Raw genomic sequence first — 18,765 nt, 5'->3', positions numbered from 1 at the left:
AAAAACCAAACTAAAAAAGGAAAAAGATTATAAACAGGAAATTCACAGAAGAATACACACGCTATATAAATAGAAAAACCAATTGTTTTTCCTTCTCATTCACACTCAACACAGAATACTTCACCTCTGGTTACCAAAATGGGGAAGGGTTCCCACTTCCCACACTGACAAGTTTAACACCAGCTGGGTATCCTACAATTTAATCCAATTCTGATAATATATCCCTGGAGTTAGCATCAAATCTCATGGGTTAAGGGCTCAATCCCTCAAGATTGCCTCCACTTCAGATAGCAATCAAAAGCCTAGATTGTGACCAGAGCTTCTGTCTGACCAGCTATATATTGCCAGGGTGGGGAGTGGTGGGAACATGACCCTCTCCTCAGGTTTGATTAATTTGCTAGAGCAACTCACATAACTCGGGGAAACACATTTACAAGTTTATTAATAAAGAATATAATAAAAGACAGATGAAGAGCTACACAAGGCAAAGTATTTGGGAAGGGGTGTGAAGCTTCCATGCCCTCTTGGGGGCACACCACCCCCCCAACACCACATTTCCCATACCCTAGAAGCTCTCTGAACCCTGCAGCTTGGGGATTTTTATAAAGGCTTCATCACATAGTTATTGAGATTATTAACTCAATCTCTAGCCCCTTCCCCCTTCCTAGAAGAAAGGAGTTAGAACTGAAAGTTCTGGGCTTCTAATCATGGCTTAGTCTTTCTGGCAGCCAGCACCTAACCAGGAGCCCACCAAGAGTCATCTTATTAGAACAAAGAGAGTCCTATCACCTAAGAAGTTCCAAGGAATTAGCAGCTGTTTGTCAGAAGCCAGGATAAAAGCTCAGTTATTAGAACAAGAGATACATGTAGAACCCCCATCACTCAAGAAATTAAAAAGGTTTTAGGAGCTGTGTGCCAAAAACTAGGGGTAGAGACCTATATCTATCTCTTATTATTTCTCACACATGCTCATATACAAGCATGTATATTATTAATTTGAAGGAAAAATAAGATGATAACCCACATACAGTGTTAGTCATTCACTCTCACACACCGTTGGAGGAACAGGTATAACATTTACTCTCACACACTGTTGGAGGAACTATAAATTCATATTATCTTTTGGGAGGTTACTTTTGCATCTTTAACCAAACATTTCACTCTAAGCCTTCAAACATTATAAATTCACCTCTGAAGAACTTCTCCTACAGATTACTGATGTTCCCATAGAATGTACCTCTTCACTATAGCACTGTTAACTAATGCAACATTGGAACCAACCTAAATATCTACAAATGAAGAATGGCTTAATAAATTAACACTGTAATACCACGCAGCTATTTGAAAAAGAGAGATTTAAATGTAATGGCTTAGAAAGAGTTCCATGATGAAGTGAAAAAAAACTGAATAATACTTTTGACATGTAAATATATAAATATAAATAAGATATAAAAGGATTTGCACCACGCTGTTAAAAGTGGTTATCACTGGAGATGAGCCTGGAGGAGCTTAGGGTTAAATTTTCTTTTTTTCTTTTTTTTTTAAATGTTATTATTATTATACTTTCGACTTTACTTTACATATATATCTTTTTTTAGTAAGGATATGGATGATTTTTAAATTTTCTCTGTATTTTCTGTTTTAGTTTTTAAAATTATTTTAAATTAAATAATTTGGTGTCTTTAATTTGCTAAAGATTTACATAATATTTCTATACGTCTAGTCTTAAGTGAGACCAGTCTCTAGGGTTTTGTGGGGGGGTGTGTGTGTATCTTTGCCCTGTTTGAATAACAAAGTTACACCTTGAAAAAAACGAATTGATAGTTTTCTGTTTTCTGTTCCATCAAAGTCTGAACAAAATAGGAATCATTTTATTATCACAAGACCTCTTAGAACCTAATTGTAGTTATCTGCATGTTGCATCTTTTGCAAGGGTAGTTCTTGAACAACTTTTCTACTTCTTCCATAGGCTGTTAGTCTGATATCCAGACTCCCTTCTATAAATAAGTTCAGCTTTCATATCTGTATGAACTTATTTTTCAGAGAAGTTTTACTTACTCTACTGTTCATGTCTTCAATTTCCTTTGCTCGCTGAATTCTCCTCATTTCTAAGACCTGCTCTCTTTTCTTTTGCAACCACGCTTTAAATACTATGTCATTCTCTCTCTTTTTTTCTTTCTCTTCTTCTATTTTTCGTCGCTCTTCCTAGTAAAAGAATATGAAAAGACATTAATGGAAGATTAATAAAATTGTATGAGTTATCAGAGTAGAGAGATATATTTTGAGATCTGAAATTAGGATTCCCTGACCCTAAAACTTTCCATCAGAAAATTGGTCCTTCTAGGCCAGACACGGTGGCTCATGCCTGTAATCCCAGCACCCTGGGGGGCCGAGGCAGGCAGATCACTTGAGGTCAGGAGTTCGAGACCAGACTAGCCAACATGGTGAAAACCCATCTCTACCCAAAATACAAAAATTAGCTGGGCTAATTTAACAAGTTCATAGTAAAATTTTCTTCAAATAATGGAATTCTAAGTGTTTTCCTTACATTTTGACAATATAGCAAGACTTTCTAATTCCTTTTGATTGAACAGAAGGAAGGGAGGAAAGGAAAATTCTACCAAACAGCATAAAATATATTTGAGAATATCTATATACTATTTTCTGAGCCCTAAAGTAGCCTGTATTATAGGAAATATAAATGAATTTATTAAGAATTAAATTTTACATTATTTATACATTTCCATTTCACACAAAGGACTTTGGATGCCTTGCATGAATACAGTATGACAAACGATGATTATCTTTCCAAGGGGAACATTCAGGTATATTACACAGAAGCTATCAGCCAAAGCACTGATAACGGAGTTGCCAAAGAGAACACTGAAATGATGCACTTAGGTTAGAAAGACAGAGTATAGCAGCCCAACCCAGAAAATATGGGCATAAAAAAGCAAAGCCTTCCCCTGAAACCAACTAAAACATGTTAAAAGCCTTAGTACTTGAAGACCATGCCTTGAGCCAAGTTAGTTATAGGATACAATAAAACTGTATTTCAGAACAAAGAGTGTGTGACATTCAGAAAAGAGAATCCAAATGAAAACAGAATTATCCATCCTTCACACCAGTTAAAGACTAACATCAGTTCATTAATAAAAAGGCAGTGACAACTATATAAAATCACCTGTATAACTTCTGTAAAAATATACACACATACCTACACATTTGTGTATAGCAAACATATAGATGTCATTCTCAAAAAATTATTTTGTATTGTCACCAAATTCCTATACTTTCAAGTGTTTTTATACCTGAATCAAGTAAACTTAGTTTGACTATTAGAGCTATTAGTGACCAAGTGAACGAAGCTCTATAAGCTTGCACCCTTTTAGGTTCTTATCTGAGTGTGCTAGAGGTTACACGTTCTTACAAAGTCATGTTTCACTTTTTTTTTTTTTTTTTTTTGCTAATGCCAATTCCTGATTTAAATGCCAGATATTTCCCTGATAATTTCCCATATAAAGTAGATAACACACCATTTCTCAAGGGTGCCAGAGAACTGGAAATTTTTATTCCAGTTTGCTACTAACAAGTACAGATATACCTTGGTAAAGTTATTTAAACTTTCTAAGGTTTTCTTATCTGCAAAATGATCTGTAAGGTCACTTCTCATGTATTATCTGCTGAGCTTTGTATTTAGAATTAGACATTTTGTATGGCTCAGCTTAATACCATTAGGTTTCCAGTAAAACAAAGAATTGGAGCACTGACATAAGTAATTCTGAGAAAACTCACCAGTTTAAGTCCTGGAATTTTCAATTATAAGATACATAGAGTTTCACATAAGAACAAATATGAAAAACAAAAAAAATTAATTTGGGATTCTATATGGCATTTTGGAGACATTTCATTAAGAATATTAGGGCCGGGCGCGGTGGCTCACGCCTGTAATCCCAGCACTTTGGGAGGCCGAGGCGGGCGGATCACGAGGTCAGGAGATCGAGACCATCCTGGCTAACACGGTGAAACCCCGTCTCTACTAAAAATACAAAAAATTAGCCGGGCGTGATGGCGGGCGCCTGTAGTCCCAGCTACTCGGAGGCTGAGGCAGAAGAATGGCGTGAACCCGGGAGGCGGAGCTTGCAGTGAGCCGAGATCGCGCCACTGCACTCCAGCCTGGGCGACAGAGCGAGACTCCGTCTCAAAAAAAAAAAAAAAAAAGAATATTAGGCTATATTCTTAATCTGAAACTAAAATCCTGGAAATAAAAGAATTGTAAGCATAGAACATAACATGAAACACATGCAAATAAAAGAATTATAGTCCAAGTCTTCCTGTTGCCTCCTAAACCTCTACACTTTATGCCTTCATTTTTCCATCTGACATTTTATTTTTACCTATCATATCAAGATTACTTTCAGCAGTCACTTAACGTCTCATGAGTCTCACCTTTAAAATGAAAGGATCAGATGAAGTCATCACTGAGATCTCCGCTAACACAGATCAGTCTACTATTCTTTGTGATCCTTACAAGGACCAAAGTCATCACTGTGTTCATTCCATAAATGCACATTCTTAACACTTAATCAATCTAACAATAGATAAATAAAGCAATCAAAAAAAGTCTCCAATGGTTTGAACAACTGTTTTAATTCCCATTGCATTTATAAAACAGTAAAACATACTCTACTTTTAATATAATGCCCACTTAGGTTCTCACCTCTCTTTTCAGTTTTTCTCTCTTTTGTTCTAGTTGTTTTTGTAGTTCTTTCTGTCGAGGGGAAAGACAGTATGTTGAAGTCACTGGTGAGATATGTGCAGACTGTGTCCTGTGATTAGATTTCCCATTCCCTTTACTTCGATCTGAGTTGACAGCAGAGCTTGGACAAGTCTTGCGGTTGAGTGGTGGCTGAGCGATATAAGCCAGCGGCTCTCCTGTTGATGAGTGAGTGACAGCATGAATCTTTGCTGTAGAATCTTCTTTCTTGGTGCCACTGACAGAGGAGTTGGAAGATCTGGGTAACAACTGCTGAGGGTCATTTTCTGTACTATTTGCATTATTAATGGGAGGCAAAAACCCCTGACTGGCAATGTCTTGTAAATTCAGAAGTTCAAATTTTCCATCTCTCTCTACCAGTATTGTCCTATCCTTGTTTTCTTCACAGCTTCCATTAGTAAGTGACAGGAGTACATCTTCTTGTCCAAAATCATTGGAAATACATAATTGTGACAGTTTCCCAAACATATTCCTTTCGTTTTCAAAATAATTTTTAGAAGTAGTAGTGTCTTCTAGTGGAGGAACTTCCAAATCAACTAACTGGTCCTTGAACTTAAGTTTTCGCTCCCTTTTATCATTCACCGGTTCTTGATTCTGTAGAAGCTTGTTAGCTTGTACAATTTTCTCCATAATATATCTCCTTACTTCCTCATCCTCTTCCTCCTCCAAGTCTTTCTGGCTTTCTAGTTTGGATTCCTGGAAAGAGTTTTCACTATCTGAATCTGATATGGGATCCAAAGGTTGAATACCTGGTACAGAAATGGTGTCATTTCTTCTTGGTGAGACCTCATCCTGCAAAGATTTGTCAGGATCAGAATGTCGTTTGGTGTGCTCCATTACTGTCTCATTCTCTTTTAAGTCTTGGTTAATATTCTCTTCCTTCTCACAAGCCATCTAAAAACAAGATATTTTTCAGTCAAAATTGAGATTCTTCATTTATAAGTAGACATACAAAATGGGATTTTTCCTGTTCATGTAATTTATTTTATGAATGGGAAAATTTAAGTGTTTATTGCTCATAATTTGCTCATAACATTCTAATTCATACTTATGAGTATCCAAGGGAAATAATGTGACAGCAATGCAGGAAAAATTCAACTTTAAATTTGAATTTGATGTAGCTAAGTGCTACATTGATTTTTAAACATTTTTATGCTAATGTATCAAAAGGTAACTACAAATAACAATATTAATATTCCTTCCCCTATAAAATTTTCCTCTCTTTACATTTTCAGAAAAACAATTTTCAAAAATCTTTCCTCCTTGTAATATTTGCATTCTTCAATCAAACAGCTTTCTCCCCAGACCATTTCAAGGATGAATTATTTGGTCAGGTCCTAATAACTTGAGGTTCTTTTAATCTTTTCAGACTATTATTATCACTATAATCTGCAGGACCTATCTAAATTCCAGGTCAATTTTTACCTCTAGATCGGATTTCCCTTCTTCAACTATACTCAAGAGATTTCAGAAATCCATGCTAACCACCATCAGATAACTTGGCCTTAAATTAAAAAAAGTTAATTCCACATGAACCATAAACCAGTATCAGTGCAGCACAAAACTCCACTTCTGCTGTATCTAACTAAAAGCTTATATATATAAAAAATATGATATAATATATAAATGTATATAAATATTTTATATATATATATTTTTTTCTCTTTGTCAAAGTTCTCTCCCTCCTAAAGCAGTTCTATGGGAGCTACTACATGCTTCTCTCTTCAACCCCTTAAAATCACTTTCCTCCTTCATTTGCTCATAGGTCATCCTGTGTGATAGTGAAGGTCATCTTGTCTGATAGTCAGATGTCTAATAAGCAAATAAACCTGGCCCATTTAAATGACTGCCAAATAACTATGATTTAACTAAGAGCTCTGTATCACAAGTGTTCATTTTAGCCTTATTTGTTTCTCTAGTTGATTCTTTTTTATTTTTCCAATATCATGAGGATGGCAGATCTCTGGTTCATTCTTATAGTCTCTGTTTCTCAACTCTCCTTTAGCTTTTCTTTTCTTTTGAAAACCCACTTTTTACAAAAAAATCTTCCCCTGACCCTCTTATGTGTCTCTAGCTCAGTCATCCCCTTTTCTCAAAAGCCTCAAAAGAAGAGGTTATTATAATCATCCGCTGGAATGTGTAAGATTCATAACAGCACTTTAATTTTATTCCTGCTATATATATCCCTAGCACCTAGAACAGCCTCTGATATGATAGGTGATCATTAATACTTGTTGAATTAGAAAATAAAACAATAAATCATCCCTATTACCTCTCTAATTCTATCACACTGTGCTTTGGATCTCACACCCTTCCAGTCTTGAGAAATTGGTTCAACCTTACCACGCTGGGTATCTGCCTCTACTCATTCTGCTTATTTTTCTGTTAGGATGCATAAAACTCCCATTTAAAAGCCATCTTAGAAAAATCTTCACTTTTGACTCTGTTTCCATCTTCAAACATTGTGTATTCCATTTGTCTTTTCCATTATATAAGAAAGCAAAATGGAACTAAGAAATCTGTAATATAAAACCTGCATTTCCTCATAGTCTTTTCCTTAACACCTTTAAAACTGGCTTCTGCTATAACTCTGATCATTATCCCTCCAAAGTCACCTATTTATATCCCAGTGTTATTCCTTTTTCTACTTATTGACACTAACTTATGTATATACATATATATACACACATACATATGCATATATACATATATATGTTTTACAGAAATACATATACACATTATACACATGTAAAGAGAGAGAGAAATAACCTACCTTGATGCAGGAACTGGTTAATTTTCCTGGAGTTCCTTTCTTCATCTCTGATAAATAGTATATGACCATGCTTAATGCATCCACTTTTCCTAGGAGTATTCCTGTGACTCAGACTTTGACCCTTTACTTTGTTCTCTATATTCATTGCCAAGAAGAGCTAATTCAGTCTTAAAGTTTTAAATATTAGCTAAAAGGTCATGTGTTTAGAGGATTTGCTTTATTTTTCATTTATTTTAATAGCATAACCCCATGATTTTACCCAAGTTCACAGAAAGTAGGAATTAACTGTATTTTTTACTTTCGATGCAATAAATCATGATTTTACTATTTATTTATATTATTTAAATTATAATTTTATAATGGTCACTTTAGTTTATTAAATGCTAGCGTAATAACTGTTCTCTCACTAACCTGCCCTATGCCTTAGGATACAACATTTAAGCAATCTACGCCTCATTTTTCTTATCTTTAAGATGAGGATAATAGTAATTTGCCCAATGTAGATCAAAGAAATTTTGTGATGTTTAGATGAGATAATAATGTGAAAACCTTAAAGAATTGCAAAGCACTTTGTAATATAATTATTATGAATGCTGTTGGCAATATATACCTCTATTATGCTGGCATCACTTTTTTCATTTTCATTAATTAACCACTCCAGGTCCTTTTCAAAGTCATCTTCGTATTCTTCACTTTTCTTTGAATCAGTATCTTTATTTTCATTCATTTTCTGTTTGTGAAGGAAATATGCTGTAAGATTTTAAAAGATAAGGTATATGTTATGCCCGCTCTAGAGGAGGAATGGAGTATGGAGATTAATGCTGTAGGTAAGCTAATTAACACAGAGAAACACAAAATAGAATGTTCAAAATGAACATGCACTTGAATACACCATGAAAGAGAGATCTGCAATGGCAAGACATTTCCATAGGTAAACATTCCTAAAAACTCTCCCACCTTCCCCCTGTTGCCCAAATAGTTATTGATGTTGGTTCCTTTTCCCTCTTAAGATAAAGTTAATTTTTGGTACACTTTAGGTATGCCGAATTAATAAATAATCCACCAGCTGTTTTAGCCATTAGCTTCGCTTTGTTCTCCCCAAACCTTTGGCCAGACTAAGTTATTACTGAATAATAACTGTTATTCAACTTAATTATTATTCAAAAATAACTGTTAATTGTTCAACTGGATAATTATTGTTTTTTCTAAACTATTCATTGGACTATAATTCTTTCCAGATACTTATTTATTTTAAACTAAAAACACAAAATAGATTTGCTAAAGGACTCAAAAGTAAGCCCTTCAATAATTTCTAAATCAGGTTGAGCACAAATTTTGAAGTGATCTGGAGAAACCAAGTCAACACTTCAGAGTGAGTTTCACTTCCTAACTGCAAGACAAGCTAAATTGCTTAAGCTATTATATCTAACTACCTACCAATTAAAAGCAAGGGCACCATGAATGATACAGAATAAAACTCACTGTAATCCGAAATACTTACAGTAAAAATAGTACTTTTCACAGTCACAATGCCTTGGAATAATCAGTTTTCTTTTCAGAGCAGGGATCTTGAAATTTATTATTTTAAGATGTTTGAGTTACATAAATATTATAAGACTATTTCTTTGGAACTCTTCAGTGCTTTCCCTTATTTTATGATAAACATAGTTCTGAACTTATAAATAAATGGTTGCCTGAAGACTTTAGTAGATATGTTTTATTGTTTACAGAGAATCCCACACACATGAAAACTAAAATTTAAAATGAAAACATAAAATCTGTATAATAAAAGCACAGTAATTAAAAATTTAACAGGTTAGGGGTCTTTAAGTCATACTATTATGCCATAATTCAAAGGAAAAAAAAGCCATAGTTAAGGTAACTCTGAGAAGTAAATTAAGTCGCATCAAATCTGAAGTGCAATTCTTTTGTTGTAACTTAAAAACAAAAAAAAAAAACCCTCATGGCCGGTTCTTAAGTAAACAAAGAACATAAATTACAAACTCTGGTTATCAAATCCCTTAAGCCTTTTTCAAATGCGTCACAGGATATTCAACCCCTTCAATTCTTTTAATCTTCATCTCCAGGGTACTGTCCATATGGTACAGAATCAACAAGCTAGAACAAAAATACATCTTATACAAACAAAATCACTTAACACTTCCTACTTTATGCTTGTGAGTTTCACACATTTAAATTTCAACATTTATCATCAGTAAAAATCTAGGTAAGCGGCTTAGACCAGCTCTACTCTCTTAATACGGAACTGTAGTAAGAGACGGAAATAAATTCCTTCCTCCCTGAGTGTCTGGTAAATCCCATGTGGATAGGTGAACTGCTGATCTTTCAGTAGGAGTCTTAAACCAAGTCCATATGTATACATAATTTTGATAACTTTCTTCCAGAATTCAGGATATTCAAAAATAGTTTAAATAATTGGGTCTCATCTTACAGCGTTTTAAACATATGCTTGCTTAAAAATCTAAGAACTGAAAGCATGTCAAAGAGAATGCCTTTTAATATAAAGTAAGTACTTAAGCAAAAACTAATCCATACATCATGAAACCATCTGGCCCATTATTCCTGTGTATCCTGCCAAGACTGTGATCCTATAAGTAAGTTTTTAAAAAATCATAAACTGTCACAAAGTATGATGATAAATATTTTATGGACTTTAGGTGATAATTTTAATCTGTATTCAGGATCCCAAGGTACCACCAACGAAATGAATACCATTGCCTCCTCATGGAAGCTACAATTTCGGGAGTGACTTTTTCTCCCAGGGACAAAATTATTACTTTCCACGTTCAAGAACTTTGAGAGGGGAAAGAATATGACAAAAACTTAGTCTAAGCTACCCTCAGACGAGTATCCTTCATACATAGTGAAGCAAGGTGTTACCAGACTTCCCCACCAGTGCCAGACTCGGTGGACCTCGGACTCCAGAGGATAAGGCGCCACCAGAAAGCTTCTTCCCTCACTACCTACCCTCCCTCCCAGCTATACCAGACGTTTATACCTTTACCCTCTATCCCACCATTAACATCTCCGCATCGTCCTTCCCTTCTCTCCCTCTATATCTCTCCTGCCTGTGTAAAATGCGGCGGCTGGGATCACAGAGATGGCCGGGGGAGTTCTCCTCTCCTCCTCTTTCTAAGCTCTTCACGTTGAGGCAAAGGAGACCCCGGCACCTGCCTCCGCGGCAGCCAGGACCACACTGCCATGGCAACAGCGTGCCTCTGCGTCCTCCATCCGGGCCTCTCTAACTACGAGAGCGACAAAAACCCGCGCAGGCGCATGCAATATCCTCAGAACACCGACCCCTCCCGGCACCCATCCCGGTGCTTGCGAAGGGCCCGTGAAGCTGAGGTTTCTAAGGGGACGACTAAGGAATCCACGCGTCACTAACGTTATAGAGACTCGCGAAGTGCCGCTGTGTTGGTTGTGAAATTTCCCTCTTGTAGCTGTCTCTCGTCAGATTTAGAATTTCTTAGGACAACCTCTAAAACTATATTTCTATATGTTATGTGCTTCACATTTAACGTAGAAAAGTAGTTTTTAGTCTTCATTAGTAGATAAGCAAATTGCTAATTAGTTACCATATTTTTGACCCTCAGCTTCTTTTTTTCCTAATCAAAACCAAAACTTTACCCAAGAGAGTTGCCAAAGAAAATAGGATTTTTGCTCTAGCTTTGAGGCACGTCAAAATGGTCAACTAGAATTTTCTCAAATTCTGCTTCTCTTTATGTATAAAGGCAAAGCAAGATGAATTTAGATTGTGGTGAAAGTTGAGATGATTTTAACAACTATCCATTCCCAGCCAGAAATAAATAAGAACTGGGAGAAGTAAAAATATTTCCTCAGTACAATCCAGTGTGTTCGGATTATTTTTAAATTGTTTATTATTAGGATTTCTATCACTTGATGTGATGGAGAGCACCTTTTCTCCAAGAGAGGCAATGTAAAATTAAATTTTTAGATATTCTTCAAGTTATAGACTTAAGGTCTTTTAAAATGGAAGGTTAAAATGAATTGTAATATTGAGTGCACTTCCTAGATGTGGTGTAGTTGTAATGACCTAATGTTGCTACTGCTTCAGCGCTTGAAAAAAGACGCTCCCAAAAAAGGTTATTCACTGCTAAAGGTTGAAGGAATTTTAGTCAAATCTCCTTTAATGGATGTAGAGTTGTAGAGTTACTTACCAAAGCTGGAAGTAGACCCTAGGTTTCAGAACTCCTAGGTTAATAGTTTTTTCCTCTGACCATCCTCCTAAATTTGTATTTTTTAAATAATGGGTGATAGCAGCTTTTTTTTTAAGTATCAGGTTTTGGGGGAACAGGTGGTGTTTGGTTACATGGATAAGTTCTTTAGCGGTGATTTCTGAGATTTTGGTGCACCCATCACCTGAGCAGTGTACACTGTACCCAATATGTAGAGTTTTTTTGTTTGTTTCTTTGTTTGTTTGTTTTGTTTTTGAGACAGAGTCTCGCTCTGTCACCCAGGCTGGAGTGAAGTGGCACGATCTGGGCTCACTTTAACCTCCATCTCCCGGGTTCAAGCGATTCTTGTGCCTTAGCCCCCAGAGTAGCTGAAACTACAGGCACGCCACCACGCCTGGCTAAGTTTTTGTATTTTTTAGTAGAGATGGGTTTTCACCATGTTGCCCAAGCTGTTCTCCAACAACTGAGCTCAGGCAGTCCGCCCACCTGGGCCTCTTAACCAATATGTAGTTTTTTTATGCCTCATCCTGCTCCCACCCTTTCTCCCAAGTCCCCAAAGTCCACTGTATCATCTTTACGCCTTTGCATCCTCATAGCTTAGCTCCCACTTACAAGTGAGAACATATGATGTTTGGTTTTCCATTCCTGAGTTACTTCACTTAGAATAATGATGAAATAACCTCCATTTCCATCCAGGTAGCTACGATGCCACAATTTCATTCCTTCGTATGACTGAGTAGTATTCCATGGTATGTATATGTACCACATTTTCTTTATCCACTCGTTGGTTGATGGGCATTTGGTTTGGTTCTTTATTTTTGTAATTGCGAATTGTGCTGCGATAAACGTGTGCAAGTGTCTTTTTCACATAATGACTTCTTTTCCTCTGGGTAGATACACGGTAGTGGGATTGCTGCATCAAATGGTAGATCTACTTTTAGTTCTTTAAAGAATCTCCACACTGTTTTCCATAGTGATTGTACTAGTTTACATTCCCATCACCAGTATAAAAGTGTTCCCTGTTCACCACATCCATGCCAACATCTGTTGTTTTTTTTATTTTTTGCTTATGACCATTCTTGCAGGAGTAAGGTGGTATCGTATTGAGGTTTTGATTTGCATTTCCCTGATTATTAGTGATGTTGAGCATTTTTTCATCTCTTTATTGGCCATTTGAATATCTTATTTTGAGAACTGTCTATTCATGTCCTTAGCCCACTTTTTGATGAGATTATTCGTTTTTTCCTTGCTGATTTGTTTGAGTTCCTTGAAGATTGTGGATATTAGTCCTTAGTTAGATGCATAGTTTGTGAAGATTTTCTCCCACTCTGTGGGTTGTCTGTTTACTCTGCTGATTATTTCTTTTGCTATGCAGAAGCTTTTTAGTTTAATTAAGTCCCATCTACTTACCTTTGTTTTTGTTGCGTTTGCTTTTAGATTCTTGGTCATGAAGTCTTTGCCAAAGCCAATGTCTAGAAGGGTTTTTCCAATGCTATCTTCTAGAATTTTTATGGTTTCAGGTCTTAGATTTAAGTATTTGATCCATCTTGAGTTGATTTTTGTATAAGGTGAGAGATGAGGATCCAGTTTCATTTTTCTACATGTTGCTTGCCAATTATCCCAGCACCATTTGTTGAATAGGGTGTCCTTTCCTCACTTTATATTTGTGTGTGCTTTGTCAGAGATCAGTTAGCTTCATTTCTTGGTTCTCTATTCTGTTTCATTAGTCTATGTGCCTGTTTTTATGCCAGTACCATGATGTTTTAGTGACTATAGCCTTGTAGTATAGTTTGAAGTTGGGTAATGTAATGCCTCCAGATTTGTTCTTCTTGCTTAGTTTTCCTTTGGCTCTGCAGGCTCCTTTTTGGTTTTATATGAATTTGAGGGTTGTTTTTTCTAGTTCTGTGAAGAATGATAATGGTATTTTGATGGGAATTGCATTGAGTTTGTAGATTGCTTTTGGCAGTATAGTCATTTTCACAATAGTGATTCTACCCATCTATGAGCATGGGATTTGCTTCCATTTGTTTGTGTCATCTATGATTTCTTTCATCAGTGTTTTTTAGTTTTCCTTGTAGAGATCTTTCACCTCCTTGGTTAGGTATATTCCTAAGTATTTTATTTTTTGCAGCTATTGTAAATGGGGTTGCGTTCTTGATTTGATTCTCATCTTGGTTGATGTTGGTATATAGCAGTGCTACTGTTACCGGTGGAGGGTGTCCATGTTCTTGGTATTTTGAACAAAGAATTGGAAAAAAAAAAAAAAACCACAAATAAAGCAAGGAAAGAATGAAGCAACAAAAGCAGAGATTTTTATTGAAAATGAAAGTACACTCCACAATGTGGCAACAGGCATGAGCAGTGGCTCAAGGTCTCCAGATACAGAATCTTCTTGGGTCCAAATACCCACTAGAGGTTTCCCATTGGACACTTTACATTGGTTCACCCCATGTAAATGAAGTGGTGGCCCGCAATCAGTCTGATTGGTTGTGGAAAGCAACCAATCAGAGGTTGAAGTGAAGTTACAAAGTTACACTCCTATGCAAACATTACACTCCTATGCTGTTTGCAACCAATCAGGGGTACTTTCAATTTCCCATCTGCAGGAAAGAGGATTTGCCACGGAAGTAGCCTCTGGTCCTTTTGTTACTTAAACATAGCAAGTTAGGGTTTTCCTTTCAACTGCATTCTAGGAAGTCAGTGTGAAATGGCCTTAGGTTCACTGACTCCAGACCCTATTCTCCTGCCTCACTACTGATTTGTGTACATTGATTTTATATCCTGAAACTTTACTGAATTAATTTATCAGTTCTAGAATCTTTTTGGATGGTTTTCTAGTATATGATTATGTCACTGACAAACAGCAACAGTTTGATTTCCTCTTTACCAATGTGGATGCCCTTTATTTCTTTCTCTTGCCTGGTTGGGATATAGCAGCATGATTGGTAGCCAAAAGTGGAAATGACTCAAATGTCCATCAAATGATGAATGGATAAATGTTATATATCTATACAATGGAATATTATTCTGCAATAAAAATAAATGAAGTACTGCTGGAGGATTCTAAAAAGATGGTGGAATAGGAAGCACCAGGAATCTATCTCCCCACCTGGAAAAACAATTGCACTGTCAAAACCTATCTCTTGTAACTATTTTGGAACTGTGGAGTCTATTAAAGGCTTGCAACTTTCAAGGGAAGGCTTGGACAGAAAACTGAACTTATTTTGGTGAATTTCAGCTCTTAGTTCAGTATCATCTACCCAACCCCAAACCCCAGCTCCCTAGCAGACAGTCTGTATTACTTGCAGGAGCAGCTTGAACATAGTTCATGAGAGTCAATAAGCAGTAAGGACCCTGTCCTCCTATTGATGAGGGTCTATGTTCTGATAATTGATTACTGCTTCTGATCAAGGAGATGCAAACACAGAGGTAGCCGCCATTGTTGTTGCACCTTCCCCCACCATTGTAAGCTTTTACTCCTCCAGCTGAAGCAACTTCCAGGGAATTTTCCTTGTTTTCTTCCTTTTGGAAGACAAACATTAAAGACTAAGACATTAAAAAGCAACTACATTTACAGAGAAAAGTATAAAGTTAAATTGAACACCCAGAGAAAGGCATAAACTCAGAAAAATACCTGAGAAGACCTTAAATCGTAAAGATGCTCAAATAACTAAGGAAAGATGTGGAGAAAGTGAAGAAAATAATATATAAACAAAATGGAAATATCAATAAATTGAAAACTAAAAAAGAAATCAAAGAAATTCTAGAGCTGAAAAGTACAACTGAAATGAAAATCTTACTGTTGGGATTCAAAAGCATATTTGGTCAGGCCGAAGAAAGAATCAGTGAACTTAAAGATAAGACAATTGAAATTGTTGTATCTGAGAAACAAAAAAATTAAAAAGTTAAAAGTGAAGAGAGCCTAGGGGACCTGTAGAACACCACCAAATGGACCACAGTCTGCATTGTGGGAGTCCTTGAGAAAAGAGAAAGAAGTAGTATGATAATTAGAAGAAATAATGGCTGAAAACTTCCCAAGTTTAATAAAGGATATGAATATGATCATCACAGAAGCTCAATGTACTCCAAGTAGTATGAATTCAAACAAACCTCCACTGAAGCATATTATCCATCAAACTGTCAAAAGACAGGAAAGAAGCAACTCATCACATGCAAGGGATTTGCAAAAATCCTCTACAAAATACCTGATTTCAGCAGCATATTACAAAGATACTGCACCATGACCAAAAGTGATTTATTCCTAGAATGTAAGGATGGTTTAACATACAAAAATCGATGCAGTATTCTACATTAACAGAAGGAAAGAGAAAAACTGAATGATCATTTTAATTGATGCAGAAAAAGCATTAAATTCAGCACTCTTTCATGATAAAGAACAAACAGACTGGGAATAGAAGGATACTGCCTCAACTTAATAAAAGGCATATATGAAAAACCCGCACCAAACATCATGCTCAATTCTGAAAGACAGAAAGCTTTTCATCTAAGATCAGGTATAAGATGAGGATGCTGGCTTTCACTACTGCTATTAAACATAGTACTGGAAGTACAAGCCAGAGCAATTAGGCAAGAAAAAGAAATATAAGGCAGCCAGATTAGAAAGGAAGAAGTGAAATTATCTCTGTTTGCAAATGACAGGTCTTATATGTAGAAAACCCTAAAGATATCATTTTTAAAACTATTAGAATTAATACATTCACAAAAATTGCAAGAGACAAAGCACATAAAGTCAGTTGTATTGCTATACACTAATGATGAACAGTCTAAAAGGAAATTAAGAAAACAATTCAATTTATAATATAAAAAAGAATAAAATACTTAAGAATTAACTAAATGGATGAAAGATGCATACAATGCAAACCATAAAACAGACAAATGGAAAGCTATCCCATGTTAATGGATTGGAGGACAATATTATTAAGATGTCAGTATTACCCAAAGTAGATATGCAGATTCAATGTAATACCTATCAAAATCTCAGAAAAGCAGAAATAAATCCATCCTAAAATTTGTATGTAATTTCAAGGAACCCCAAAAGCCAAAATAGTCTTGAAAAAGAACAAAGTTGGAGCACTAATACTTCCTGATTTCAAAACTTACTATAAAGCTAAAATAATTTAAACTATGTGGTACTGCATAAAGACAGCTTTATAAACCAATGGAATCAAATTTAGAGGTCATAAATAAACTCTCACATATATGGTCAAATGATTTTTCACAAGGGTTTTATGAAACTCCAAGGGGAAAGGATATCATCTTTCAACAAATGGTTCTGGGAAAACTGGATATCCACATGCAAATGACCTCGCACCATATTCAAAAATAAAATGGATCAAAGATGTAAATGCAAGAACTAAAACTATGAACTCTTATAAGGAAACAGAGCAATAGCTTTGCCACATTGGATTTGACAATAATTTCTTAGATATGACAGCAAAAGCACATGCAAAAGTAAACAAATTGGACTGCACAAATATTAAGTACTATTGCATTTTAAATACTTTTGCTCACTAGACATTATCAGCAGAATGAAAAGGCAACCTATGAAATGGGAGAAAATATTCGCAAATGATATATCTAATGTTCATAGGTATCCAAGGTATTAATATCCATAACAAATAGAGACCTTCTAAACTCAACAACAATTATAAAAACAAACACTCCAATTCAAAAAATGGACAAACAACTTGATTAGACATTTCTCCAAAAATACATGAATTGCCAGGAAACATATGAAAAGATGCTATCACTAATTATTAGATACATGCAAATCAAAACCACTATGAGATACCACCCTCATTAGGAAGATTACTATTAAGACAAAATAAATATTGGCAAGGATGTGGATAAATTGAAACCCTTATGCACTGTTAGTGGGAATGTAAAATGGTACAACTGCTATGGAAAACAGTATGGCAATTCCTCAAAAAATTAAAAATTGAATTACCATATGATCCAGCAATCCCATTTCCGAGCATATACCCAAAATAATCACAAGCAGGATCTTGAAAAAAATATTTGTACAGTCATGTTCATAGAAGCATTCTTCACAATTGCTAAAATGTTGAAGCAACCCAAGTGACCATTGACAGATGAATGGATAAGCAAATGTAGTATATATGCACAATGGAATATTATTCAGCCTTTAAAAGGAAGGAAATTCTAACATATGCTACAATGGGATGAACCTTTGAAGACATTACGCTAGGTAAAATAATAATAAAGCCATGTATGAAAAACCCACAGCAAACATCATATTCAATAGTGAAGGACTGAAAGCTTTTCATCTAAAATCAGGTACAAAGCAAGGATGCCTGCTTTCACTACTGCTATTAAACATAATACTGGAAGTCCTAGCCAGAGCAATTAGGCAAGAAAAAGTTATAAAAACACAATATTGTGTCATTCCACTTATATGAAGTGCCCAGAACAGTCAAAATCTTAGAGACAGAAAGTAGAATCGTGTTTTCCAGAGCCTGTTAAGGCAGGGGAAATGAGAGGTTATTGTTTAATGGGTACAAGGTGTCAGTTTTAAAAAATAAAGTGTTCTGGAGATGGATGGTAATGATGTTTGCATAGCAGTGTGAATGTGTTTAATATCATGGTAATGTACACTTAAAAATGGTTAAGATAATAAGTTTTATGATAGGTGTTTTTTTACCACAATAAAAAGTTTTAGACAAAAAAAGGAATGAAGTACTGATAGATGCTACAACATTGATGAACCTTGAAAACATAAATATTATGTTATGAAAGAAGACAGACACAAAAGATCACATATTGTATAATTCCATTAATATGAAATGTCCAGAATGGGTAAATCTATAGAGATTGAAAATGAACTAGTGTTTGCCTAGGGCTGGAACAAAGGAGTTGTTGAGAGGAAATGGGTGTGTGACCACTAAAAGTTGAATTGTATGGTATTAGTATATGAATTATATGTCAACAAAAAAGATGTTACAAGAAGTATTAAT

The 18,765-nt window shown here is 35.5% G+C and overlaps 1 protein-coding gene across 14 annotated transcripts in view; it reads right to left on the bottom strand.

Annotated features, from left to right (window-relative positions):
- Positions 1-18,765, bottom strand: part of CCDC181 (coiled-coil domain containing 181) — a 73,581-nt gene that overhangs the window by 22,116 nt on the left and 32,700 nt on the right. For 4 of the 14 annotated variants that reach the window (XM_055111826.2, XM_034940113.3, XM_055111810.2 and 1 more), the window contains 3 exons: positions 8,161-8,300; positions 4,721-5,671; positions 2,059-2,205 (listed from right to left, as the gene is read on the bottom strand). In XM_055111826.2, the coding sequence (XP_054967801.1) occupies positions 2,059-2,205; positions 4,721-5,671; positions 8,161-8,277 (1,215 nt within the window). In that variant the 5' untranslated portion in view covers positions 8,278-8,300. Of the gene's footprint in view, positions 1-2,058; positions 2,206-4,720; positions 5,672-8,160; positions 8,301-9,051; positions 16,514-18,765 lie in introns of those variants that run through there. The other 10 variants (XM_034940088.3, XM_034940109.3, XM_055111822.2 and 7 more) reach the window with 9 other exon arrangements.

Source organism: Pan paniscus, chromosome 1, assembly GCF_029289425.2.
Source record: "Pan paniscus chromosome 1, NHGRI_mPanPan1-v2.0_pri, whole genome shotgun sequence".
Classification (NCBI taxonomy): Eukaryota; Metazoa; Chordata; class Mammalia; order Primates; family Hominidae; genus Pan; species Pan paniscus.
Note: the sequence above shows the minus strand (reverse complement) of the source record. Positions and strands in the feature narration are given on the sequence as shown.